Genomic DNA, 27,995 nt, shown 5'->3' on the forward strand with positions numbered 1-27,995 from the left:
GCAGTCACGAGCGGATTAGACTAGCCTGCGCAAGGAGACGAGAGTTGGGGTCGGTCGGGCTCGCTCGGGATGGACGACGACATACTGACCACGCTGAAGATCCTCATCATCGGCGAGAGCGGCGTCGGCAAGTCCAGGTGAGGCGGCACCGCTCCCTCCGCGCGGCGCCAGTCTCCCGGGCCGGCTGATCATGACTGGGCCCGGTGCCGTGCTGCCCGGCCCGGTGAGGCCTCCTGGTGTGGGACTGCCGGTCTCGGGCACCGCCTCGCGCTCCGGCCCTGTTGACAGCCAGCGGGGGAGCCCCCCCCCCCCTCAGGTCCGGAGCTTCCCCCCCTCCTCAGGTCCGGCCCCTCCCCTCCAGCCCTGGTGACAGCCAACGCCCCCCCCCCTCAGGTCCGGCCCCCCCCTTCAGGTCCGGGCCCCCCCCTTGTTCACACCCAGCGGGAGGATCCGGGCCCCTCCCCTCCGGCCCTGGCGGTAGCCAGCGGCGCTCCCCACCCAGGTCCTGGCCCCTCAGACCCTGGTGACAGCCAGCGGCGTCCCCGTCCCCCCTTCAGGTCCGGGCCCCTTTCCTCCGTCCCTGGTCACAGCTAGCAGGGGCCTTTCACGTCCTGGCCCTGGTCACAGCCTGCCCCCTGCCTCGGGTTTGGGACTCGATCCTCTGCCCCTCCTCAGGTTTCAGAGTAGCAGCCGTGTTAGTCTGTATCCGCAAAAAGAACAGGAGTACTTGTGGCACCTTAGAGACTAACAAATTTATTAGAGCATAAGCTTTCGTGGGCTACAACCCACTTCTTCGGATGCATCCGAAGAAGTGGGTTGTAGCCCACGAAAGCTTATGCTCTAATAAATTTGTTAGTCTCTAAGGTGCCACAAGTACTTCTGTTCTTTTTGCCCCTCCTCATTTAGGGGCCTTCCATGCCTTGTCTGGGACGTTCCTCCTCACAGTCAGGCTACCTTCCCTCCTGCTTATCCTTGAGGGACCCTCTTACCTAGTTGTCTTAGTTTCTGTTCAGAAGCAGGCTCCCTCTTAGCCCCCCCCCCCCCCATGGTGCTTTAGTTGCAACTTGTTAAATTACTTCTGAGCCACTGCTTCCCAGTACCCGCGGATCATATTAGCATGAACCTTCTGGCAGTGAGTGAGTAGGGGTTCTTTGAACACTCCCCTGACCTAGTTAAAACAGGGACTAAATAAAAATATCAAAACTGTCCTACTCAGACAGATCTGTTGACTCCCCTCTATTTTACTATGTATGGGTCTTTCAAATGAGATCTGAAAAGAGGGTCCTGACCAGGCTGTGTCGAAAAGATATATGTGCTGTACACGTGACGGTATCATAGTTAGGCTTGGCAGAATTTGACTTTTATTTTTTATCATTTTGATGGATAATAATGTTTTGTTAAATCATTTTTATTTTTATTGATTTTAATTTATTTTCACAGTTGTGGGAAATTATGTGGGGTCGGACAGTTGTGGGTGTCACAGTAATTACTTAATGACAGACCTTGAGATATACAAAGTTAAAGCTTTAGAATATTAAATCACTAATTGTGAACATTACAAGTCAAAATGTACGAAGGAAATATCCTTAAATCAAATGCAGTTCTCAAACATCATTTTTTTTTTCTTTCTTTTGCCTATCTGTAAATTTCTATTTATTATCAATTGAAATATTCTTTTGGTTTGTGTGTTTGTTTACATTACTGTTTATTGACATTTACTAATAAAAAAAATCTAATCATTCCAAGCCTAACTATATTACATTTAGAAATAAATGCTTTTTAAAACAATAACTTAATTCTGCTATCTTGCATCAGATAAAAGGGAAACAGCTACTGCTAAAAGTCTTGCCTTCTAATAGTTTAAACAAGGTGACAGCTAGTCATTGCTTCTTTCTAATCCTTAGTGTATTGGATCTGTAAAGTTTTGCACTAATCCTGTGATGACCGACATGACTTGAGCAAATTTCTTTTAGATTAAGTCATCTCTTGTTCATGTGACCTTGTGAAAGATTTACACTTAAATAAATAACTCCCACATCTTGGTTACCTATTGTATGTATTTAATATCTCAAAACAGACATTTAAAATCTTATTTCTATGTTATAAGGATTTTACTATTTTATATCTAAGAATAACATTAAAGCCACTTAGCATTTAAAGTTTTCTTCATTTATTTGGAAGGTAAACTGCAACTTTGTGTCAAGTACAGTAAATCCTCACTTAACATTGGAGTAATGTTCCTGAAAAATGCAACTTTAAGTGAAACAACGTTAAACAAATCCAATTTTCCCATAAGATTTAATGTAAATGCGGGGGGTTAGGTTCCAAGGAAACTTTTGGGGGGCAGACAAAAAGGCATTATATACTGTACAGTACTGTACTGTGGTGGGGAGGTGTCCCTGGGGCTCAGGGCTCGGGGTGCAGGCTCTGGGAGGGAGTTAGGGTGTGGGAGGGCGCTCAGGGTGGGGGTGCGGGAGCAGGGCTTTGGAGCTGTATTCCGGCTACACTCCAGCTCCAGGCAAAAACCTGCAGCTCCACTGCTCCGGAGCTGCTCTGCGCTCCAGCTCCGGGCTCCGCTCCAAAGCCCTGTGCGGGAGGAGGCTCAGGGCTGGGGCAGGCAGGAGGTGCAGAGCACTTACCTGGGGCAGCTCCTGTTTGGTGCAGGTGGCTCTGCACAGCGCGGCACCCCCCCCCCCCCGTGGCCCCGATTCTGGGAGCTGCCCCTCCCCCCCCCCCCCCGGCTGGCAGGGCCACCCGGATCGCAGGTGCTTTAGGGGCTTCAGGGCCCTGGGCTAAGGGGGCCCCGGGGTCCTGGCCTGCAGCTCTAAAGCCCCTTTTGGAATGCGGCCCTGCGAGCATGGGCCGGAGGACTCAGGAGGAGCAGGGGCAGCCAGCGGCCAGAGAGACGTGGCGCTTTCCCCTTCAAAGCACCGTTTCTCTCCGGCTGCTTCTCTCTAGCCACTGGCTGTGCGGCTAGCCCTGCTTCTCCTGAGTCCTCCGACCCGTGCTCGCAGGGCTGCGTTCCGAAAGGGGCTTTAGAGCTGCAGGCCAGGGCCCCGGGGCCCCCTTAGCCCAGGGCCCCGGGGCCCCTGAGTTCTGGGTGGCCCTGCCTGCCGGGGGGGGGGCAGCTTCCCTGCTCGCTCCCTCCATCCCTCCCAGAAAGTCCTAAGCACCGCCAAACAGCTGTTTGGCAGCGGGGGAAGCACTGGGAGAAAGGGAGGGGGAGGAGGCAGAGAAGAGGAACTTGTGCAATGCTCCCTTGTAAAGTCAGCCAAACGACGTTATACGGGAGCATTGCACAACTTTTAAACAAGTATGTTCCCTAATGGAGCAGTGACATAACTTTGAAACAACGTTAAGCAGGAGAACGAGGACGTTCAGCGATGAGTTACTGTAGTGTTTTTGTTTTGTTTTTTTTACACTAAAAACACTGCTTCTGCTCGGACAATTTAACCATTCCTTAATTAAGCTCTTACTTTTTTGTAGCTAAAGTAAGCAGTTAGGACTTGCAATACACACACACAACAGATAAAGTTGAGCAAGTCCTATAGTCACATTTCTGGCCATACCGGCACTTTACGTTCAAACTCTGTAAAATAAACTTGGCTTCTATATGTGACAGTGTCACACTTCAGATGCCCTGTATTTTGCTGCACTAGACAGTGAAATTCAATACAGGATGTCCATCATAGTTATCGGCTGTCTGCCACATGGTTATAAACTCTTGTCCTAAGCGTGTAAAATCACTGATCAGTATCTTAAAAGGAACATAGGGTCCTGTGGCACCTTTAAGACTAACAGAAATATTGGGAGCATAAGCTTTCGTGGTTAAGAACCTCACTTCTTCAGATGCAAGATGCTTATGCTCCCAATACTTTTGTTAGTCTTAAAGGTGCCACAGGACCCTCTGTTGCTTTTTACAGATTCAGACTAACACGGCTACCCCTCTGATATCTTAAAAGGAACTTTCTCAGTGTAGTATTATGGCTAGTATGCCAAAATAAGAATTCTTGTACATAGACTTTAAGGCCAGAAGGCACTATCCTGATAGTCTAGTCTGACCTCCTGCACGTTACAGGCCACAGAACCTCACCCAACCACTCCTGTAACAAGAACAGGAGTACTTGTGGCACCTTAGAGACTAACAAATTTATTTGAGCATAAGCTTTCGTGGGCTACAGCCCACTTCTTTGGATGCATAGAATGGAACATATATTGAGGAGATATATATATACACACATACAGAGAGCATGAAAGGTGGGAGTTGGCTTACCAACTCTGAGAGGCCAATTAAGTAAGGGGGGGGGGAAACGTTTGAAGTGATAATCAAGATAGCCCAGTACAGACAGTTTGATAAGAAGTGTGAAAATACTTACATGGGGCGATAGATTCAAAACTTTACAGATAGATTTACATGGGGTTGTAATGGCTCAGCCATTCCCAGGCCTGGTCCACACTAACCCCCCACTTCGAACTAAGGTACGCAAATTCAGCGTTAATACGTAGCTGAATTCGAAGTACCTTAGTTCGAACTTACCGCGGGTCCAGACGCGGCAGGCAGGCTCCCCCGTTGATGCCGCGTACTCCTCTCGCCGAGCTGGAGTACCGGCGTCGACGGCGAGCACTTCCGGGATCGATTTATCGCGTCTAGACACGATGCGATAAATTGATCCCAGAAGATCGATTGCTTACGGCCGGACCAGGAAGTAAGTGTAGACCTGCCCTAAGTCTCTGTTCAAACCTAAGTTGATTGTATCTAATTTGCATATCAATTCCAGCTCAGCAGTTTCTCGTTGGAGTCTGTTTTTGAAAAATTGCCACCCGCAGGTCTATCATTGAATGACCAGACAGGTTAAAGTGTTCTCCTATTGGTTTTTGAGTGTTATGATTCCTGATGTCAGATTTGTGTCCATTAATTCTTTTGTGTAGAGACTGTTCAGTTTGGCCAATGTACATGGCAGAGGGGCATTGCTGGCACATGATGGCATATATCACATTGGTAGATGTGCAGGTGAACGAGCCCCTGATGGTGTGGCTGATGTGATTAGGTCCTATGATGATGTCACTTGAATAAATATGTGGACAGAGTTGGCATTGGGCTTTGTTGCAAGGATAGGTTCCTGGGTCAGTGTTTTTGTTCAGTGATGTGTGGTTGCTGGTGAGTATTTGCTTCAGGTTGGGGGGTTGTCTGTAAGCGAGGACAGGTCTGTCTCCCAAGATCTGTGAGAGTGAGGGATCATCTTTCAGGATAGGTTGTAGATCTCTGATGATGCGCTGGAGAGGTTTTAGTTGGGGGCTGAAGGTGACAGCTAGTGGTGTTCTGTTATTTTCTTTGTTGGGCCTGTCTTGTAGGAGGTGACTTCTGGGTACTCGTCTGGCTCTGTCAATCTGTTCCAGCCACTAGAAATATTTTCTGCTAGCAGTCACAGATTGCTTACTTAAACTTATCAAGCTCAGTCTTGAAGCCAATTAGGTTTTTTTGCCCCCACTGTTCCCCTTGGAAAGCTGTTCCAGAACCATCACTCCTCTGATAGTTAGAAACCTTTGTCTAATTTTAAGCCTAAACTTGTTGATAGCCAGTTTATATCCATTTGTTTTTGTGTGCATGTTGGCACTTAACTTAAATAACCCCTCTGGTGTTTATCCCCCTGATGTATTTATAGAGAACAATCATCTTCCCATAGCCCTCTTTTGGTTGGGCTAAACAAACCAAGGTCTTTGAGTCTCCTCTCATAAGGTAGGTTTTTCATTCGTCGGATCATCCTAGTAGCCCTTCTCTTCACCTGTTCCACTTTGAATTAATCTTTCTTAAACATGGGAGACCAGAATTGCATACAGTATTCCAGATGAAATCTCCCCAGTGCCTTGTATAATACTACTAACACTTCCCTCTCTACAGAAATAACTTGCCTGATGCATCGTAGGACTGCATTAGCCTTTTTCACTGCCACATCACATTGCCCGCTCATGGTCATCCTGTGATCAACCAATACACCCAGATCTTTCTCCTCTTCTGTCACTTCCAACTGATACATCTCTAGCTTATAGCAAACATTATTTTTGTTATTCACTAAGTGCATGACTTTGAACTATTAAATTTCATCCCATTTCTATTAGTCCCATTTCAAGGCCATCCAGATCTTCTTGTATGATATTCTGGTCCTCCTCCATATTGGCAATACCTCCCAACTTTGTGTCATCCACAGATTTTGGTAGCACACTCCCACTTCTTGTTCCAAGTTTATTAATAAAAATGTTAAATAAGATAGGTCCCAAGACTGATTCCTGAGGAACTCCACTAATAACCTTCCTCCAGCCTGAGAGTTCATCTTTCTCTATGACCCATTGGAGTCTCCCCTTTAACCAGTTCCTTATTCACCTTTCAGTTCTCATATTAATCCCCATATTCTCCAATTTAACGAATACTTTTTCATGTGGAAGTGTATCAAGTGCCTTACTGAAACCAGATAGATTAGATCTAATGCATTTCCTTTGTCTAAAAACTCAGTTAACTTCTCAAAGAAGGAGATCAGGTTGGTTTGGCATGCTCTACCTTTTGTAAAGCCATGTTGTATTTTATCCCAATTACTATTTACCTCTGTCCTTAGCTACTTTCTCTTTCAAAATTTGTTCCAAGTCCTTGCATCAGGGTGGATAAAAATCAATGATTTTTTTATTAAATCAGATTGTTTTGATAAAATGTTTTTTGAGGAGAACCATCTAAAGATATCTTTGAGCTATAATGTATCTTAATTAAAACTATCTCCTCATGGAATAGGGATTATAAATTCTAATTCTATAGTATAAAACAATAATATTCATGTAATGTTTAAGAAAAGTTTTGTAAATGAGTTCCAATAGTTCATGGATTAGGGACCCAAATTTATGGGATTCCAGGGGCTTCTGTATAGATTATTTAGGTTACCCTTTTTATCTAGGGTTACCATACATCTAGATTTTCCCGGACACGTCTGGCTTTTTGGTCCTCAAATCCCCGTCCGCGAGGAATTTCCAAAAAGCCGAACATGTCTGGGGAAAATAGGGAGGCATGGTAAGGGGACCCCAAGTGCGAGTGGCTGCAGCAAAACTTACAACTCCCGCGATCTGCCGATCTGCAGGGGCACAGAGGCGGCGGGTGGCATCTGAGTACGCAACCGCCTCCTCCCCGGGCTCCAACTTTCCCGGCTCCCGCCGCTCTCCACCGCGCGCCGGGGCCGAAGCAACTTCCCCAGCGCAGCAGCAGCCGGAGCCCGGGGAGGAGGCGGCTGCGCGCTCGGATGCCGCCCGCCGCCTCTGTGCCCCGGCAGATCGGGGGAGTTGTTAGTTTTGCTGCAGCCACTCGTACTCGGGGTCCCCCGAGCGTCTTTTGGCCGAGCGCTACTGGCTTCACGGTTTGCTGCGCGGCAAACCGTGAAGCCAGTAGCGCTCGGGCAAAAGACGCTCGGGGGACCCCGAGTACGAGTGGCTGCAGCAAAACTAACAACTCCCCCGATCTGCCGGGGCACAGAGGCGGCGGCGGCATCCGAGCGCGCAGCCGCCTCCTCCCTGGGCTCCAACTTTCCCGGCTCCCGCCGCTCTCCACCGCAGCGGGGGCCGAAGCAACTTCCCCAGCGCAGCAACAGCCAGAGCCCGGGGGCGGGAGGGAGAAGGGGGAATGCGGGGTGCTCAGGGGAGGGGGCGGAGACTTTGGGGAAGGGGTTGGAATGGGGGCAGGAAGGGGCGGAGTTGGGGTGGGGCCGGGGCCCCCGTGGAGTGTCCTTTTTTTTTTTTTTTTTTTTTTTTTTCAGTGTTTAAATATGGTAACCCTATTTTATCTTCCCAATGGGACTCAGTGGTCAGTCTAGAAGATACCATCAGAGATGCATAGTTTTGCAGTTCTCATACTGTGGATTTGTGTTTCCAGAGATAACATGCTTGTTAACAGCAAAAAATATTTTTAAATAAATATATAGAGGTAAGAAATAACAGACATCAACCCTATTGTCCCTTTGCAAATTTGTGAACACAGAGTCAATCCCTTACCTCTCTAAAAGTGCAAAGTTTCAAAAAGTTCAATGGATAGAAGATTGTTGAGGGTGAAATAGATCTGGACAAGAAGAAGTCTGTAGATAAATGTGAGACGGGAGGGAGAGGCAGTTGAATCAAAAGTGAAACTGTTTGAGCAGCATATTCCAGAAGTCTTGAGGTCTTTCTGAGTGTAGCCTTCATTGATTTGAGATCTACCATACCATTCTCTCACTAGAAGGGAAAACCTATAATGGCAGCAGGCTGTAAAAGAGTCCCAGTTTGGGAATAAGAACCATTCAAGAAATATGTTTGATGTTTTAAAGAAAGTCACACCAGTGAACTGGTGGAAGTCACTTAAGCACTTGGATTCAGAGACTGTTGAAGTGATAATCTCACTTTTAACGGCAGTAGCTTCTTCTGACAGTGTAGAAAGAATATTTTCTTCCTTTGGACTAATTCATTCCAAATTGAGAAATCATTTGGGACCTGAAAAAGCAGGAAAGCTTGTTTGTTCATAATGTGGAAAAGAAAAACTGGAAAATGAAGGTGAAGTGAGTTAGCTGCAGAAGCCAATATTTTAAGTTTTTCATATTGAGCTGGTTGACATAGTCGATTTAATTTGTTTTTCATTTAGCTATTTTAGTTAAAAACAAACCTGATTTTAAAAAACTTGAATGTTTAACTAAATTCAAAAATTCATATGCCTGTTTTGTTAAAATATGATGTTTGCTGTTGAAGAGAAAAATCCAGAATACATAACGTTGTTATAGTTAAATAAAACAATTTTAAATGTCTGTCTGGTGGTGATCTCCTCCTAATACAGCATGGCAAGAAAATTCTCCAAATATTAATGATTAACCTGTTGAATTGGAGATAGTTCACCTCCCAGTGACTTCATAAATATCTGCTTCAATTACCTTTGGTAAATGAAATAACCAAACAGTCATTCATTTTCTGATATAGCTGTAAAACTAATCTGAAAAGTTTTCAAAATAAATCACTTTAAAAATGTATAGTGTATACCTTCTAAAAATGAAACCTACATCTATCTCTGAGTTGTGAAGAATATGTACAGTAACTCCTCACTTAAAGTTGTCCGGTTAACGTTGTTACGTTGCTGATCAATTCAGGAACATGCTTGTTTAAAGTTGTGCAATGCTTCCTTCTAACGTCTTTGGCAGCCGCCTGCTTTGTCTACTGCTTGCAGGAAGAGCAGCCCGTTGCAGCTAGCTGGTGGGGGCTTGGAACCAGGATGGACCAGCAGCCCCCCTATCAGCTCCCCTAAGTTCCCTGTGCAGCAGCTGCCTGCAGTTCAGCTGTTCTCTTCCCCCCCCCCCCCCCCCCCGCCCGCCATGTGCTGCTCCTGCCCTCTGCCTTGGAGCTGCTCCCTGAGACTCCTGCTTGCTGTGCGGGGGGAAGGGAAGAAAGAGGGGGGCTAATGTCAGGGTGTCCCCCTCCCTCCTGCACCCCGCTTACCCCATCTTCCATAGAGCAGGGGGGACACACCAGGGCTCAGGACAGAGGGAGCTTGCAGCAGCTGCCGTCTCAGCAAGCTGATCTAATTAACAAGGCAGTGTACTTAAAGGGGAAATGCGCATATCTCTCTCACACCTCCCCCCTCCCTCCATTCCTGCTGCCTTGTAGAGTGAGAGTTAACCCCTGAGGGCTCAGCCAATTGCTAGTTCATCATTCAGCAGTAAGGGAAATATCCCACCCTCTGACTCCTCCACCTCAACCAAGCTTCACAATCATCATCACTGTGTACCAGTATTAAATTGTTTGTTTAAAACTTATACTCTGTGTGTGTATATGTATGTGTATATATATTAGTCTTTTGTCTGGTGGGGGGAAAAAAAAATCCCTGGAACCTCACCCCCTCATTTACATTAATTCTTATGGGGAAGTTCGATTCACTTAACATCGTTTTGCTTAAAGTCGCATTTTCCAGGAACATAACTACAACGTTAAGTGCGGAGTTACTGTATTAAGGTTATAACAACCAACAAGAATGCACTTTTATATAGAAATCCATGATTAAATCAAGTCTTCCTGACTAGTGATTTAAATCATTATTTAAATCAAATCCACCCTGCCTTGCATACAATTCAAGTCAAACTAACAGGCCTGTAGTTTCCCGGATCACTTTTGCCCTTTCTTATAAGTAGGAACTGTATTAGCAATTTTCCAGTCATAGGATATAACCCCCAAGCTTACAAATTCATTAAAAACTCTTGCTATTTGGGCTTGCAATTTCACGTGCTAGTTCCTTTAATATTCTTGGATGGAGATTATCTGGGTCCCCAGATTTAGTCCCATTAAACTGTTTGAGTTTGACTTCCACCTTGGATGTGGTCATTTCTACTTCCATATACTCATTCCCATTAGCCACCCTGCCACTGCCCCTAAGCTATTCATTAGTCATATTAAAAAATGAGGCAAAGTATTCGTTTAGGTGTTGGGCCATGCCTATACGGTATTATCTTGAATCTCCACCCCATCCTCTGTGCTTAGTGGTCCCCCTACTTTCCTTTTTTCATCTTATATGGTTATAGAACCTCTTACTACTGGTTTTAATTTCCTTTGCAAGGTCCAACTCTGCTTGGCTTTTGACAGTTCTCATTTTATACCTACACTTCCTGCCAAGAGGTAGCTTTCCTTGCTGATCCATCCCATCTTCCATTCCTTGTAGGCTTTCTCTTAATTACCTGTTTGAGATGCCTGCTCATCCAGCTTGGTCTGCAACTCTTCCCTACAAAATTTTCCCCCTTGCTTGGGATGCAGGCTTTGGATAGTTTCTGGAGCTTTGACTTAAGATAATTCCAAGCCTCCTCCACATTCAGATCCTTGAGTTTTTCTGTCCAGCCCACTTCCCTAACTAATTCCTTCAATTTTATTTAAAGTTTGCCCTTTTGAAATCAAGGACTCTAGTTGCAGATCTGTTTTTGTTTACCCTTCCATTTAGTTTATACTGGGTTAGCTCATGATCACTTGAACCAAGGTTGTCCCCTACACCCAGCTCTTCTATGAGGTCCTCACTATTTACCAATATCAAATCTAAAATGGCATCACCTCTTGTTCGTCCCGCAACTGTTTGGTGAATAAATCTGTCAGCTATCATATCCAGGAAACTCTGGGCCCTACTATAATTAGTAGCAATTGTCCTCCAATCTACATCTGGGAAGTTAACATCCCATAATCACACAACGCCTAGTCGTATTTATTTCACCAAAAACATTAAAGAGGTCTCTGTCTATATCCAAACTGGATCCTGGAGGTCTGTAGCATACCCTTAGTACTATCCCAGGGAAACCTCTAGTAGCTTTCTTCCCCAAAGTGGTTTTGGCCAAAACAGATTCTGTCTTAGTCATTCCATCACTTCTAATTTCTTTACAGTCTACCTCATCATTAGCATACAATGCTATTCTACCACCTTTACCTTTATTTCTGTTTTTCCTGAACAACATTTACCCTTTGATACCTGTACTCCAGTCGTTACTACTATTCCACCATGTTTCTGTTATCCCTATAATATCTGGTTTCACTTCCTGCACCTGTGGTTCTAGTTCTTCTATTTTGTTACCCAGGTTCCTTGCAATGGTGTTAAAACTTCTTAGTTATTTCTACTTAACTTTGCCCAGATTCCTCAGCCAAATGCATAGTCATTCTACTTTCAGTATCGTCTGACTGTTAGCTTCATTGGTATCAGCACTGTCTTTCCTCTTAATGTCCATTGTCCTACCTGCTGCTGTTCCTTTCTCCATTGCTGTATCCTTCCTTACTTGATTTTCCTCCTGCTCAATGTTCAAATCAGGCATGAAGATTACATGACTCCTCCAAGTTCCTATTTTAAACTCTTAATCAGTTGTGCCAGCATCCATCCCAGAAGTTTATTTCCCTCCCTGCACAGGTGGAGTCAATCCCAGGAGAACAGTCCTCTGTCCATGAATGCCTTCCAGTGGTCAAACATCCCAAAGTCCTCCTTATAGCACCACTGCCCGAACCATCTGTTGATCATCATCATCTTGTCTCCTCTTCGTTCTCCCACTCTAGGGACAGGTAGAATCCCACTGAAGATCATTTGAGCCTCCATTTCCCAGTCTGGCATAGCCTCCTTTGTTACAGCTAGATTCTCGCTGGAATGTATAATTTGTTTCCACATGAAGGACAATCAGTGGATTCTTTCCTGCTCCAATTAGGATCTTCTTCAACCTCAGGTCCACATCCCAAGTCTTAGCTTCTGGCAGACAGCACACCCTTCTGTTCTCCAGATCAGCTCTGGTGACAGGCCTTTCTGTTCTTAGTAGGAAGTCACCAATCACATAGACCTGACTTTTCCAGGTGATAGTGTGATTCTCTGGCCTTCCTCCTGTTTTTTCTGACTTCAAGTTCTCTTGTCTTTTCTCCTTTGCAATCTTCTGCGAGTCCTCCTGTATTCCTCCGGGGGCTCTGAACTCTGGGTGTCTTCATTGACTCTTCCCCTCTTTTTATAGGACTAGCTGCTCTTGGATAATAGATTTTTAGATGGTCCAGTTACAGAATTTTCTATAATTTGATGTGCCATCCACACCTGTACAATGTAAAATTTAACTTTAGTGTTCAGTTTCATCAGAACTTTAATTTGTGTGAGGCTGCATTCATATTTTTCAGTGTATTTTGGAACCTGTACATTGGAAATAGAAATAATTGTGGGGTTTTTTCATAATACTTACCACTAAAGTTCTGTGGCTTTCTGTGTCTAAGAAGTTTTGCACATATATTGTTCCTTAGATTCTTCCTACTGTGGTAAGTTAACTTGCACTCTGGAACCTTCTTTCAAATTGCAGAAATGTTGTGCTTTTTTGCACTGAGTTTTAGGAGACTTGAAATAGAACAATAGAAATAAAATATTCTGAATAGTAGAGCATGGGACGTTGTTTTGGATAACCCCAGTCAGGGACAGATTGAGGCCTAGCTTCAAAGAGGCTTACTCGGTATTGGAATTGAAGAGTAAAAATAACTACTCCTTTTTCAAAACATAGTTAATGTTAGTTATACAGCAAGCTGACATGCATTACTTTTATTTGCACTGTCTTGAAGATGACACTCAGGTCTACCTTGTTTTATATTAATGTAACGTTGCTTTCAGATTTGTGGTATACAATAATGCACTCATCTGGCAAGCTACAGTTACACTGCAACAACAAAATACTTAGTGTTCTAATAGTATCTTTTTTTCCTCCCTCCATCAGCCTTTTATTGCGGTTCACAGATGATACATTTGACCCAGAACTTGCAGCAACAATTGGTAAGTGTGTGCTAACACGACTTCATAAAAATTCAAACTAACTTAGGTAGAAGACTGACTTGCTGTGTTTGCACAACTGGTAATGTTCAACCTTATCTGCTCTTCAGTAAGGCAGGAGGGGATGATCTTGGCTCAGTCATTAGCCTGGTCTACACTAGAAATGAAGTCAGTTTAACTATGTTGCTTGAGGGTGTAAAAAATCCACACCCCTAAGTGGCATAGTTAAGCTGACCTAGACCCCACAATGCTAGGTTGACAGAAGACCTACCCACTATCTGTTGGGGAGTTGGATTACCTACACACCAATGGGAGAATGCCTCCTGTCAGCATAGGTAGTGTCTACATTGAAGCACTATTGTGGTGCAGGTGTGCCGCTGAAGCCTTTTAGGTGTAGACATATGTATAGTGTACGGAGTTAAACACTACAGAAGTATAAACAGTAATTGGGTGCTGTTACACTTTGCACAAAATTAGTTCAGAATTGAGACAGTGTTGTCATGTGTGTATTCTGTATTCTTGAAGATGGAAGGTATAGACATGGACTGTCACTGAAGGAGACCTGCATCTGTTAGCACTACAACCACACTCATGGTGTTAGTGAATTTATTAGAGCCGTGTGCAAAAGATTCTTGCTAACCTTTGTGAGAAATCAGTAGAATCTCTCAAAAGTAATAGGAGATTGGAACTTAGTTTAATAGTAATAAGAGTACTGCACAGGATTCATGTTAGAGTAGGTTGCATAGGTGGCCTGCTCCAGAGAAGCTCTACATTATACTGGGCATTGAACTCCTGTCTCCCAATCCTCCTCCTTCAAGGAACAGATGTCTGAATGGTAAGAAATGGCTCCTTCCTTACCTACCCCAAAACAAGTATTAGCTCCTGGGCAAGTGGCCCAAGAGGAGAGGGGAGTGCCCAGATCTGCTTAAAAAAAACAAAAAACAAACAAAAAAAACCCCTGTGTGCTGGGACAGTGTGAGTGATATGGGCAGCAGTAAGGGCCCAGCATTAATTGAAATGTATTTAGGAGGGAGAGACAGACCCCAGAATGGGAGGGGTGCTGGTGTGGATATTGAAGTTTGTGAAAGGCAGTAAAATGCCTAAAACCCGTGCTGCTATTATGTGATATATCATATAACCGTAATCCAAGCTGAGCAAATTAAGGTAACTTTCCTGTACAAGGTATTCTAATTCTAATACTAGACTTACTGCAATGGGGGTTCTAACTAAAGACCTGGAAGAGAGCAAGTAATTTTCCTTAAACTCTTGATCAGTCGAGGTGGCTACTGAGAGAGAAACACTAATGTAAAGCCAAAAATAACTCTATAATTGTCTAATGTATTTGACTAGCTGAATTAAATATTGGGGGGTGAGTAGGAAACTATTTAATTGAATTATTGTTTAGGGATAGCCATGTTTTAATTCCAACTCCTAATGCAGAAAAATAGGTATTGCAGAAATACTAACACTTGATTTCTTTTGGATGTCCCGACTACTAATTTGGGCAACTGAGACTTGTTGACAAGGCATTGCTTGATACCATCCCTTCAATCTACCTTCTCTTAATGGCTTGTGGAGTGAGAAAGAGACATACCTTTCTTTTCAGTGATATCCCCTGGCAATAGCTGCCATCTCTAGCATAAACTATTGTTAGGTTAAGGTTGCAAGCCAATTACATACATAAAGATTGTAGCAAAAATATATGCATAAGGAGGCAGAATTAAGGTTCTATGGATGACCTTTCTTGTCACTTCCTAAATTCTGAATGCCTTTTAACCTTAAAGTCTGTTAAAGTGGAATATTAATGTTAGATTAGCACACAGAGACCCGGATAAGAAGTGGGGCCTTTATTGTGCTAGATACCATCAAATATGGGAAGATACAGATTACTCTTTTGAGCTAGGACCAGCTGGTGAGTTTCTTTTTTACTCAGGGCTTGTCTACCGGGTGGATCGATGGGCAGCAATCGATCCAGCGGGGGTCGATTTATTGTGTCTAGTATAGATGCAATAAATCAACTGCCAATTGCTCTAGCTTCTACTCTGGTACGCCACCTCGACGAGAAGCGCAAGGGGAATTGACGGGAAAGCGTCTCCCGTCGACACACTGCAGTAAGTAGATCTAAGTACGTCAACTTCGGCTACGTTATTTGCGTAGTTGAAGTTGCATAACTTAGATCGATTCCTCCCCGCCCCCGGTAGTGTAGACCAGCCCAAAGAAAACTTTAATTTTTAAAGAAGTTTTCCTACCATCTGACTTGACATGTCTGATCAGCACTGCAGTATTATGGACAATCATCAGTATGGTGACAAAAATGTCAATGCTTTGTCAGCTCACTTGCTTTCAGGTGGGTATTGAGTATAAATATATTTCCACATCAACAAGAACTGCTTGAGCTCATCCTGGCAAGAAAAAAGGAGGTATCTGAGCTCCTGCTGCGTTTTCCTTAAACAATGCAGGCCCTGAAGGAAATGATTAATGGAACATGCTTTGAGGATAGAACTCATGATGCAGGTCAACTTGCCTGAGTTTTAAAAATGTTTCTTCTCAAGGGGCCAAATCTGTATAAAGCTGATAATTGTCAACTATTGCATAAACTCCCAAATATTAAAACTTTTCAGCAAAGGAATCAAAAAATTGATTCTGTATCAACCTAAAGTTAACAATGTTAAACAATGTGTTTCAAGTTCAACTTCAATAACCATATCATTAGCTGATGTAGATTACTAGCCCTGTGGACACTATTATTCCACAGTATAAGGAGCCACAGTATCCACCCTTTACTCTGGAACAAAGCTTGACTTTAATAATACTGAGGTTCTAAACTGTTTTGCAAGAGAACCTTCCCTACAGGTGCCTGACATAAATCAAAGAAATACTATCTTAAAAACAGACTCAAAAAATAGTTCTTATGTGAGCGCTTTCACCGTTCATCTCAATGAAGTGTTGACTCTAAAATCTAATAGTTAATATTGAGATCTATATCACCATTTCACTACTGATCTCCTTAGTAGACACAGCTATCAAATGTGTGACTTAGCTGCTTCACATACATTCCTGGGCACCCAAACATCCAGCTTCTTCTTTTACAAGACTTAATAATGAAGTCTTCAATATAAAAGTCTGCAAAAAGTTTAGTTAGACTAAAGCATTTCAGTCCTCAGGAGACTAAACTGTTGTGTGTCACAGACAGAAAACAGGATAGACTGAGGTGCTACCAGTGCCTAAAGTCCCTGTAATACTGGGAAATTGACTTGGTGAGAGATGCCTAGATGATCCTAACAGGCAATTCATGCTGCAGAGGAAGGCAAACCCTCCACCTCCATTTCCCAAGGTCCCTGCCAGTGTGACCTGAGGAAAAAATTGCTTCCCAATGCCAAACCTGGTGATCAGTTTGACCCTGAGCAAGACACTGACCAGCCATCTAAGAAAAAAGGATTTGATGAACTGCTTCAGATCACTGCTTCACCTTATCCCGTGTTCCATCTCCAGCTGTGGCTAATCTATGATGCTTCAGAGGAAGGTGTGGGATGTGAAACAATACATCTGGCCAATTGTGCATTGAGGGGGAGGGGATTTCCTTCCTGATGCCTGCAGGTTACTGGCTGAAGCCCTAAAGCATGAAAATTGATTATAGCCATTGTATTAATGCAAAGCTGCAAGTGTTTTGACCATGCTGAAGGCAATCTTGTTCTGCTGTGGCCCATTAAGGAAGGAGATGAACATGGGGATTCACAGATTCCCAAGCAAGAAGAGACCAGCCTGGCTTCTGACACACACAGGTTGCTTCTACCAGAATCTGGATTACAGCATATAATTTAGAAAGTTATGTAATTTTGTTTTAAAGACTCCAAGCAATACTGAGTCTACCATCTTCCCTGGTGAGCTGATCTGTTCCATTGTTTAATTACCCTCCCTGCTAGGAAGTGCTTATTTCAGGGTTTAATTTGTCCAACTTTAAGCCACTGCCTCTTTCGCCTTTGTCAGCAAAATTGTAAAAGCCTCATCAGATCTTTTCCCTGTATAGAACCTGTACATGGTGATCAAGCTGCATGTCAACAGTATCTTCATTAAGCTGACTAAGTTGAGCTCCTTAAGGCTCGTACGTAGAGCCCTGCAGATCTGTGAATATCCGCTTTATGTCTTCAGATATCTACGGACCATGTTTGCAGCTCACAGATCAAATGCAGATACAAGATTTGTATCTGCATGGGGCTCTACTTGTACTGTAAGGCTGTTTTTCCCCCTCCCCCCAGCCCCTGGATCATTTTCTGTGGTCCTCCTGTGAACTCTCCAGGATTTCCACATCTGTTTTGAGAAGTGCATCCCTTACTTCTGCTTAATAGTCCATGTGTACATCAAAAATCTCGTTAGTCCATTTTGCCACAGCATTGCACTGAGAACTCATATAGAGGTCAACATAGTCAGTCACCTCAAAATCCTTCTAAATCACTGCCCAGATGGTCTCCCATTGTGTAGGTATAACCTGCATTCTTGATTTCCAGATAAAATACCTCAATTAGACTGACGGTAATAAAACATTTTGTTGAATTATAACCATTTAACTGGGTGATTCAGATCACTCTAACGGTAAATAATGAGGACTGGTTACTATCTCAGCAATCTTTGTGATCTACAAATTGTTACCAGCAAAGATTTTAAATCATCTAGATCATTGATAAAAATTAAATAGCATTGGACCAAGAACACATTTCTAGGGGACCTGCTAGAAACAACCCTGATAATTGATACTTCCCATAGCTTCTGGTATAGCTGCTGCACACTGGGAAATGGTGGAATGAAAGGGTAGAAATTGGAATCTAGACTGGAGCAAACTATGTGGAGGAGGGAATTTGGGGTTAACTTGAACAGCATACTCTATGGTCCTACACCAGGCTTTGAAATTAGGGCTTAGAAGAGTCTTCAAGTAACCTTAGGCCATGGGCCAATAGGTATATCATGGAAGTGAAGCAGGTACTAATATTTCCTTCATGAAGTGTAGCATTCTTGAGTAAAATTGGCATTCAATTCAAAGTTCTTGAGATCTTTCTGGATGAAAGGAACTATATACAGTATAAATATAAGGTATTTGTATGTGTTCTGAATCTATGCTGGTGGATTGTGCATTTGCTGTGTTTACACCAGTAGACTTTTAATTGTTAACCCTTTTTGCAACTGTCTGTTTGTGGAATCTAGCTCTGTTACAAATGTGCTTTTCTGCAAGCTCACTTTTTTTTTTTTTTTTTTTAAACTAGGCTTCTTATCAAATTAATGAAGACTAAAGTAGCAACAGCTCAAATACATATTAATGCATGTCAGTGATGCATTTACAGAGATCATAACTACGTTTAGCTTTGTGATAATGGGTTTCTTTTGTACAAGTTAAGGTGATAGTCTTGTTGCATCAAGAGCCCTGCAGTTTGTTAGAAACATAGGTCAATTTATTATTTGTCTTCTGCTATACTGTAACTATGCTATCCTTCCCATTATCCCCTAAAAGGGTTAAAATATACAATTTGGTGTAATGCTAAGCAGCATGCTTACTTACTTTTTTCCTATGCATTTTTAAATAAGTTTACATTTTTAAATACTTCTATCAAATTCAGATTTTGTTAATCTTGATTGGCCTGTATTGCTCAGAAGGAGCATTTTGGGTTCAGTTTAGAGTAACTGATAATGGGGGCCAATGATGTCAAAGATGTGTGTGCATCTCCAGTTGAAGTAGCATAACTGTATCCAGGAACAAAATCTTGGGCCTGTTTGTGGAATGTGAGCAAGGTGCCATTACCTCAAAGTTCAGCTAAACTTTTTGTAGTGGTATAGACAAGCTACGCTCACTTCCTAAAACTTATAATTGGGATGAGAATGAGAGAATTTTCAGCTAAAGTGGCTTGTGTTTTTTGTTTTGTTTTTAAGGTGGTCATGATCATGTAAAAACAGGGTTGTAAAAAATAATAATTGTAGCTTAAAGTATATATCTGTTTAAAAACGTATTCTTAGCTGTTCATTAGGGCGGTCATGGCTCTTAGCAGAGGTACCCTTTGATGCAGCTCAGCATAGAATGCTATTAGTTTTAAGAGCCAACTCTTTTTATGTTGAATGCTGAAAATTGACAGGGCAGCAGGTTATTTAGGCTTAATCTAAATCAAATTGTAAGCATGGCAAGTTCCTGTTTTACCTACTTACAGCACATTTGCCACTGACTTGTAACTGGAGATATAGTTATTAGAATTTCTGGCTCTGCAGCTTGTTCATTCAACAGTAATTGTGTGCTAAACCAATCTTAAGAAAACATTATGTGGTACTGTTATAAACTGTCAATTATGGATTAAGAATCTTAATTTAAAAAACATTCAAATAAACTAGACCTTAGTGTACTTTTTTTGTTATAAAAGTAGTTTTTGTTTTTTTTAATTTTTTTTTTTTTTTTTTTAAAGCCTGTGTAATGTTCAGTGCATTCTACAATCATGACCTTCCTAGATAAATTTTATAGCCATAATCTAGGTGCTTCACACTGCAGTGTGCCTAGAAAATTAATGAATCCAAGCTGTGGAGTACTAAAGCAGGGAGAGAGTTCCAAAGTAGAGGACCCTTCAGAAAATTGAGTTAGACTCCAGCTGTAGTGACTCCATTGATTGTAACAGCAGCATCCTCGCATGAAAGCAGTGCGCCAGGTAACCAGGCTGTCATTTTGTGACTTGATAAACTGAAAATACCTTGAACTCCATTCAAACTTATTAGCAGTGTATGTGACTCTGGAAATGCTAATGTAATATGCTTTCTAGGTTCTACATTCCATACTAAAGTTTCTAAAAGGTATGGTTGTAATCCCATGTAGAACACTCTAATCTAGCCTGTAGGTGACAAATTATGGGTAATTGAGCCCAGGTCTTCATCTACCAGGAACTGATCCACTCTCCTAGCCAGGGGTGGAGAGACAGTCTTGACCACAGGCAATACCTAGGCATTCAGGAGCAATCCAGAACCTAATAGTACCCAAACTTTTGTTGAAGGTGACATGCATACTCTTCCCCCACAACCTAGTAACATTATTTCTATCTTATCTGGACTGAGCTTTGGGCAGCTTGCCCTCATGCAAACAATAAGCCATTAGTTCCACTGCAATAGCTGGGTCAAATGTGTGGAAGACAGTTGAGTGTCCTCAGCAATGAGTATGCCACAAACCATCTTTCCTGTTAAACCTCCCAGTGGCTTTCTAAGCAAGAAGTAATAGAATAGACCCCAGGTGATATCCTTGAGGTTCCCTGGGACAGAGAAGCAATTGATCAGCACTGTCTGCCGGGACTTTTCTAAGAGGCATTATAGCATCTTCATCTGAATGGCCTTTAACTGTTAGATCAGTGTCATAGATCTTAAGGCCTGAAGGGGGATCATTATGACCACCTAGTCTGATCTCCTGCATAACATGGGCTATAGAATTGCATCAAGCCCATAGCTTCTGGTATAGCTGATGCACACTGGGAAATGGTGGAATGAAAGGGTAGAAATTGGAAACTAGACTGGAGCAAACTATGTGGAGGAGGAGGGAATTTGGAGTTAACTTGAACAGCATACTCAAGAATGCTACACTTCATGAAGGAAATATTAGTACCTGCTTCACTTCCATGATATACCTATTGGCCCATGGCCCAAGGTTACTTGAAGACTCTTCTAAGCCCTAATTTCCAAGCCTGGTGTAGGACCATAGTGGGAAAATAGGAGAGATGTGGAGGTGGGTGGGCAAATAGTAACCGATTAAACTAATCCATTCCACCTGCTATTGTCAAAGCACAACTTCAGTTCTGACTTACTTGGATCTTTCGTTGTCTTTCCGTCTGACAAAATTAATCATAACACATGTTTGAAGGAGAATTAAAACCTTTTTATTTTTCCAGGTGTTGACTTCAAGGTGAAAACAATTTCAGTTGATGGAAATAAAGCTAAACTGGCAATATGGGTAAGTTCTGAACATAGTAAAACACCAGAGCTTTACATAGTTTATTGATTTGTATTCGTGGTGATGATTTTTATGGAAATATGAAGTTGAAGGGATTTGCCATGTTAACAGGCTTTGTTAGTAGTGGGGTGTGTGGGTTTTTGTTTTTGTTTTACTGCGTCATTCATGAAAACGTTACTGATGGGATTTTCCCATTTTCAGGATAGGTAACATAGCTATAGTATCAGCTCTGGTATCTGAAAGTAAAGAATGGGCCTCTTCTGTAGAATTTTTATGGGAAGAGACTCTACTGTTATCAAACAAAATTTAGAAGCCAACAAGTATACAGGAGAATATGGAGTTACATTAGAAGGAAAAGTCCTTAATTTGACTACAGATAAATATTACCTGTGCCTCTTATAACATTCTACTTGAGTTTAGTTCACATCAGACTATACAGTTTGAGCCTGATAACTAAGCATGTTAAATTAGGTATAAAGCTTCTCACACTGAATTCACATTTCTAAAGAAAAAATCTTCTGAACTAAGACTTTACATTTTCCATACAAATACGAATACTGCATAAATTACATAGCTTGAGAATTGCCATAGTTGTGCATGTTTAATTTACATTATTAACTTTAAAGTGACAAGAATGTGGAAACACCCAGGTGAACCAAAAGGAGTTTGCCTGCTAAGGTCTGAGTTCAGGATTGCCTCTACTAACGTAGCAGCTAAAATAGAGCAAGAAGCTCTGTATCCTGCATAACTCCGTTTAAGTACTTGTGATGATCTTGACTGTTGAAGGGAAACCTCAAACCTTGAACTATGGAAAGTAAGGGAGGGAAAAGGTTTCCCAATAACTCTTAATGATATATTTGCTTTTTAATCTATAAGCAAGGCTCATGTTCTATGGTCATAGAATCCACCTCTGGTATGGAACAACCACTGGAATTCCAGGGCTGTCAGTTGCTCTGTGCTGGCAGGCTGCTTGAAACTCTCTCACTGCTAAGCAGAGTGGAGCAATTCTGGTGATGCCTGGTCTGTCTGAGGAAAGAAGCAGAGTACAGGAGGGAGAAAAATACAGATCAGGGATACTTCCCTTGCTTTGATATCAAAAGTGCTGCATACCTCAAGTACCAAACTGTAGGCTCTGAGGTAGGCACTTACAGTCAGATCTCCAAACACATCCTTGATCAAGCAAAGCAGAGTGGATATGATGGCTGAGGGTATGTCTTCACTACCGGCCGGATCGGCAGGCAGCAATCGATCCAGTGGGGATAGATTTATTGTGTCTAGTCTAGACGCAATAAATCGATCCCAGAGCACTCTCCCATCGACTCCTGTACTCCAGCTTGACAAGAGGTGCAGGCAGAGTCGATGGGGGAGCGGCAGCAGTCGACTCACCGTAGTGAAGACACCGCGGTAAGTAGATCTAAGTACGCTGACTTCAGCTACGTTATTCACGTAGCTGAAGTTGCGTAACTTAGATCGTTCTCCCCCCGCAGTGTAGACCAGGCCTGAGAAAATGGACACAGCTGAATAAGGGCCTCATAAGCATATGAGAAGGAATAGGAGCCAAAGGAACATTTCCTCTCTGAGGTAGGGGTCACAGAGCAGCAGAACTCTTTCCCGGGAGGAAGAAAATGAGCCAGATAGGACACCTGCATACTCTTTCCTGAAGAGACAGGGTGAATCCTTCGTGGAGAGAATCCTACTCAAAGGGAAAGATAACTTCTCTTTTCTTTTATGCCCTGCATCTCCAAAACACAAACCTGAGTTATAAAACTGCTGGCTTTCTCTGTGACCACTGCAGTCACTCATGGTCCATGCTAAACTCAGGAATGCAGCATAAAACATGTTCATTAAGTGCTAGGAAGATTGCTGATTTCTGTATACCTACGTACAGTGGTACGGTCTCCATGCCAGTATAGAAAACCACAGTGGTGTCTGGTAGGGAAACAGGCTGGTGGAGGGGCCAGAGTTCTGCATTTCTGTGGTTCAAGTATCAGAGGGGTAGCCGTGTTAGTCTGAATCTGTAAAAAGCAACAGAGGGTCCTGTGGCACCTTTAAGACTAACAGAAGTATTGGAGCATAAGCTTTCGTGGGTGAATGCCCACTTCGTCAGATGCAAGTAATGGAAATTTCCAGAGGCAGGTATAAATCAGTATGGAGATAACGAGGTTAATTCAATCAGGGAAGGTGAGGTGCTCTGCTAGCAGTTGAGGTGTGAACACCAAGGGAGGAGAAACTGCTTCTGTAGTTGGATAGCCATTCACAGTCTTTGTTTAATCCTGATCTGATGGTGTCAAATTTGCAAATGAACTGGAGCTCAGCAGTTTCTCTTTGGAGTCTGGTCCTGAAGTTTTTTTGCTGTAAGATGGCTACCTTTACATCTGCTATTGTGTGGCCAGGGAGGTTGAAGTGTTCTCCTACAGGTTTTTGTACATTGCCATTCCTGATAGCTACAACATCACCGGCTCATTCACCTGCACGTCCACCAATGTTATATATGCCATCATGTGCCAGCAATGCCCCTCTGCTATGTACATTGGCCAAACTGGACAGTCACTACGCAAGAGGATAAATGGACACAAGTCAGATATCAGGAATGGCAATATACAAAAACCTGTAGGAGAACACTTCAACCTCCCCGGCCACACAATAGCAGATGTAAAGGTAGCCATCTTACAGCAAAAAAACTTTAGGACCAGACTCCAAAGAGAAACTGCTGAGCTCCAGTTCATTTGCAAATTTGACACCATCAGATCAGGATTAAACAAAGACTGTGAATGGCTATCCAACTACAGAAGCAGTTTCTCCTCCCTTGGTGTTCACACCTCAACTGCTAGCAGAGCACCTCACCTTCCCTGATTGAACTAACCTCGTTATCTCCATACTGATTTATACCTGCCTCTGGAAATTTCCATTACTTGTGTCTCATTAAGTGGGCATTCACCCACGAAAGCTTATGCTCCAATACTTCTGTTAGTCTTAAAGGTGCCACAGGACCCTCTGTTGCTTCTGTGGTTCAAGTGGCCTGGAGAAGCAGTACTATTACAGCCCTGGATAACAGTCCCTGGGTGTAGACTGGTGAGAGGCGTTTGCAAAGGAATCCTGTGCTCTGGCTCTAGTTTGAGATGCGGGTGGGGTAGACTTTTTTTCTCTTCACCGAAGTGTTCTGTACTCCACTCACAAAGAGCTTGAATATTCAGGATCTATGGTGGTGGAGTAAATTTTGAACCTGAATGAAAAAGTTGCTGATATCTTAGTTATTGGAATGACTGCTCTTTTGGAGGTAGATTGGGTGGCATTTACTTTTTGTTTGTAAGCAATATGCTTCTAAACTGGGACAGAGTTTGAGTAAATGAGCTTCTCTGTTTCTGATGCCTGCATATTCTCATGATCTGTGGTGCTTATAGTTCAGTGTAGTTTCAAGGATCTACAACAAAGTATATGTAATCAGCATTTTAATACTTGGTCTCTGCAGACCCATTCGTCCTTTTAGTTCATAAAGTCCTAAGATATAAATCTGATTTCACAAGCTACTTCAGTTTAAGAAGAAACGTGATCAGTTTTTTGGTACTTCTGCTACAGCTTGGTTTGCCCTAATTTTCTGTGGTTTGAAGCTAATTATCAAATACTGGGCAGTGAAAAGCCATATATCTTGTCTTGTTATCACAAGACTTTGCAGTGTTTTGCAAACCTAAAATGTTCACTTAGAAACAAGTGAAGCTGTTGCACTGGTGTCTCACTTATCTGCTAGCTGTAGAGCAGCAATAGCGTCAGTGGAAATGTGAGTGCCCTATATCATTGTAGAGTGGCTTATTTTACTTAAATGCTAAGACTTTAAAAGCCACTTCCTGAAGCAAAATTCTTATCAACTCTGCATCTAATCTTAATTGTATTTCATCTAAAGGTAATTAAACTTGATTCCTTTGGTGATGCTATATTCCATGATTGTTCTGAAGTTTCTTTTTTATCGTGTTAATTAGATCTTGCAGATGCTGTACTTTCTTTCAGTAGCACATAGAGTAGATTATTTTGTGCAAGTACAGTAATGGAAAACGTTCTGAATATTTTTAGGATACTGCAGGTCAGGAGCGGTTCAGAACATTAACGCCCAGCTATTATAGAGGAGCACAGGGTGTTATCCTAGGTAAGTATGCTACTCAACGTACCACTTTAAAACCTTTGATTTTTTTTTCTAGTTTTACGAAAAAGTTAAAGACCAACTAATTCTTCTCCAACTACATTTGGCTGTTTAATACTGAAATTCTTGGCTTCTAGTTAGATACTCCAATAATTGGGAGTATCTATCTCAGCATCTTGAGCATCTCTTTCTGACAGGAAAACACCTCCCTTGTTTCCAAAAGAAATCCATCACAGCTTGTATACACAGCGCCACAGTTCTGACTACAGGGATGTGAAATGTAGAGCACGCTGAAATGTTGTGCTCTTACTATCCCATATAAACTTCTGGCACATATTAAAAGTTACCAACACTACACACTCCTCCATAATCAGGACAAACAGTGCCATGTAGACAAGTCTTAATGTTTTATTTAACTAAAATATATCCTCCATTGTGCTCCCAACATTGATGACCTTTTTATCACACCCCCAATGTCATTTGGAAAAGACTGGTTTAAATTTAAGAAGTCTATGCTTCAGATAGAAGGAAAGGAGAACTGGGTCAAAAAACCTTACTTCTTGCATCTGCCCTCTGAAGATAACTATTGCTTTGCTTTTGGGTATTTGCCTCACTGTGTGTTGGAAGCCTCCTTACTAGGCACTTGGAGCGCAATGTCTGTTTCGCTATTGCTGGAGTTGAGCAGTGGACAAGAAATCCAGGGGCAAAAATAATTTTGGTGATTGTTAGCCTTAAATACAAAGCACCTTGGCTCTAAGAGGCTTCTCAGCCTCATTCGTGTCCTATTGTATATGCAATAACTTGAAAATATGCTGATATGTCTGTCTACAAATCTTTTTTAAAATAATTCAGATTTTGAATGTCTGCAATAACTGAATAGTTGCAATAAATTATTTGGAAATGTCTTTAAAATAATATGTTAAATCAGGTTAGTGACCATTGGCAATATTTTTCAGTTTATGATGTCACAAGAAGAGACACCTTTGTCAAACTGGACAATTGGCTAAATGAATTGGAGACATACTGCACAAGGAATGACATAGTTAAAATGTTAGTTGGAAACAAGATTGATAAGGTAAGCAGACTTGGAAAAATTACCTTCAGTAGTTTATACTTATACATCTGTCACAGCATATAATATACTGTTTCTTCTTGCAGGAAAACCGTGCAGTTGACAGGAATGAAGGTCTCAAATTTGCAAGAAAACATTCCATGTTGTTCATAGGTATGCTCTTGAAGATGTATGTAAAGCCTACATGATATTTTAAGTTACCATTATGTAAAAAATAAAACTGTGGTTAGATTCCATTTTTACAGAATTGCCAAGGTGAAAATTTTACTGTATCAGCTAAGTAATCTAATAGTACCTTTCAGCTGCATTGTTTAAGTGCTTTACAAAATTAACTTAAGCCTCAACATCCTCAAGATAGGTTTTCCCATCTTGTTTAGACTGGTCTTAAAATGAGTCTATCCAAATTTCTAGACTCATGGCAGATGAAACTGCCTGACTGGAGCTGGAGTCATTCTTTTCAATCTGTACACTTCCAGTGCATCATCACCTTAGTATCTAAATGCTGTGGTCAAAATAAAGGCTGTTTTATGTTCCTAATACCATTCTCTATTCCACTCTCCCATATTAAGAAACCTCTCTAAGTGGGATTAAATTTGGTGGTGTCTAGTAGAAACCTCACTCACTGTGACTACTCTAATGACTGGACCATATATCCTGCTAACTCAGTACCACTAGCTTATTACAAGACTTGTCTTATGTCAGTACAAGGCTGTGCTGTAAAGTATAATAGACCCTTTAACATTGCTAGACTTGCAAGTTAAAAAAAAGAAACTTGAACATGCCAATTGTTAGAATAATATTTCACATAGCATGTCAAAGCTCATATCTGTCTGTAGAGAGTAAAAGTCATCTTACTGCCTTAAATACTAGGACTTGCTGTTCATCTGTGACTATTTTCCCTTCTGTACCAAAAGTGTAGGATGCATGTTGAGACTAACACCTGTTGGTTCTCTCCAGTTAAAGTAAGAAGATGGTGAAAGATACATTAATGCTTGCTTGACTTCTTAAATCTCTCTTCCCCCAGAGGCAAGTGCAAAAACATGTGATGGTGTACAGTGTGCCTTTGAAGAACTTGTTGAAAAAATCATTCAGACTCCTGGACTGTGGGAAAGTGAGAGCCAAAACCGAGGCGTAAAGTTATCAAACCAGGAAGAAGGCTATGGAGGAAGAGCCTGTGGTGGATACTGCTCTATGTTATAAACTCTGGGAAGGTTATCCTCTTGCATATTTAAACAGATAGCGTCACCTTTCTGTAAATTCATTAACTGCTATTTTTAGGGACCTTGCAGTTTGCACATATTTGTTTTGTATCATGGCGGTGAACATTTGTAGGAAAACATGCTCAGCAGCTTTCCCAGTTGAAAAATGTTATGGTAAGCATGCCCAACTTGCAATCTTCAGGTTTTTTATATGTAGCATAAAATAGTGTGCAAGAACAAATGCACTCAAATTTTATGACCTTATACATTTATCATGTAACTACTCTTTAAAAAATATCCATCTAACAAATATACATTGCTGCATTCTGTCTGCTTTTTGTCTGGAT

General features: G+C 42.2%; 1 protein-coding gene across 1 annotated transcript; it reads left to right on the forward strand.

The window, feature by feature from the left end:
* On the forward strand, positions 1-27,977 carry RAB18 (RAB18, member RAS oncogene family). The gene is made up of 7 exons (XM_065397816.1): positions 1-137; positions 13,236-13,291; positions 21,184-21,245; positions 25,311-25,383; positions 26,334-26,452; positions 26,536-26,602; positions 27,474-27,977. Exons 1-7 carry the CDS (start codon positions 70-72, stop codon positions 27,647-27,649), a joined length of 621 nt encoding a protein of 206 aa, XP_065253888.1. The 5' UTR covers positions 1-69; the 3' UTR covers positions 27,650-27,977.
* The last annotated feature ends 18 nt before the right edge of the window (positions 27,978-27,995 follow it).

Source organism: Emys orbicularis, chromosome 2 (assembly GCF_028017835.1).
Source record: "Emys orbicularis isolate rEmyOrb1 chromosome 2, rEmyOrb1.hap1, whole genome shotgun sequence".
NCBI classification, from domain to species: domain Eukaryota; kingdom Metazoa; phylum Chordata; order Testudines; family Emydidae; genus Emys; species Emys orbicularis.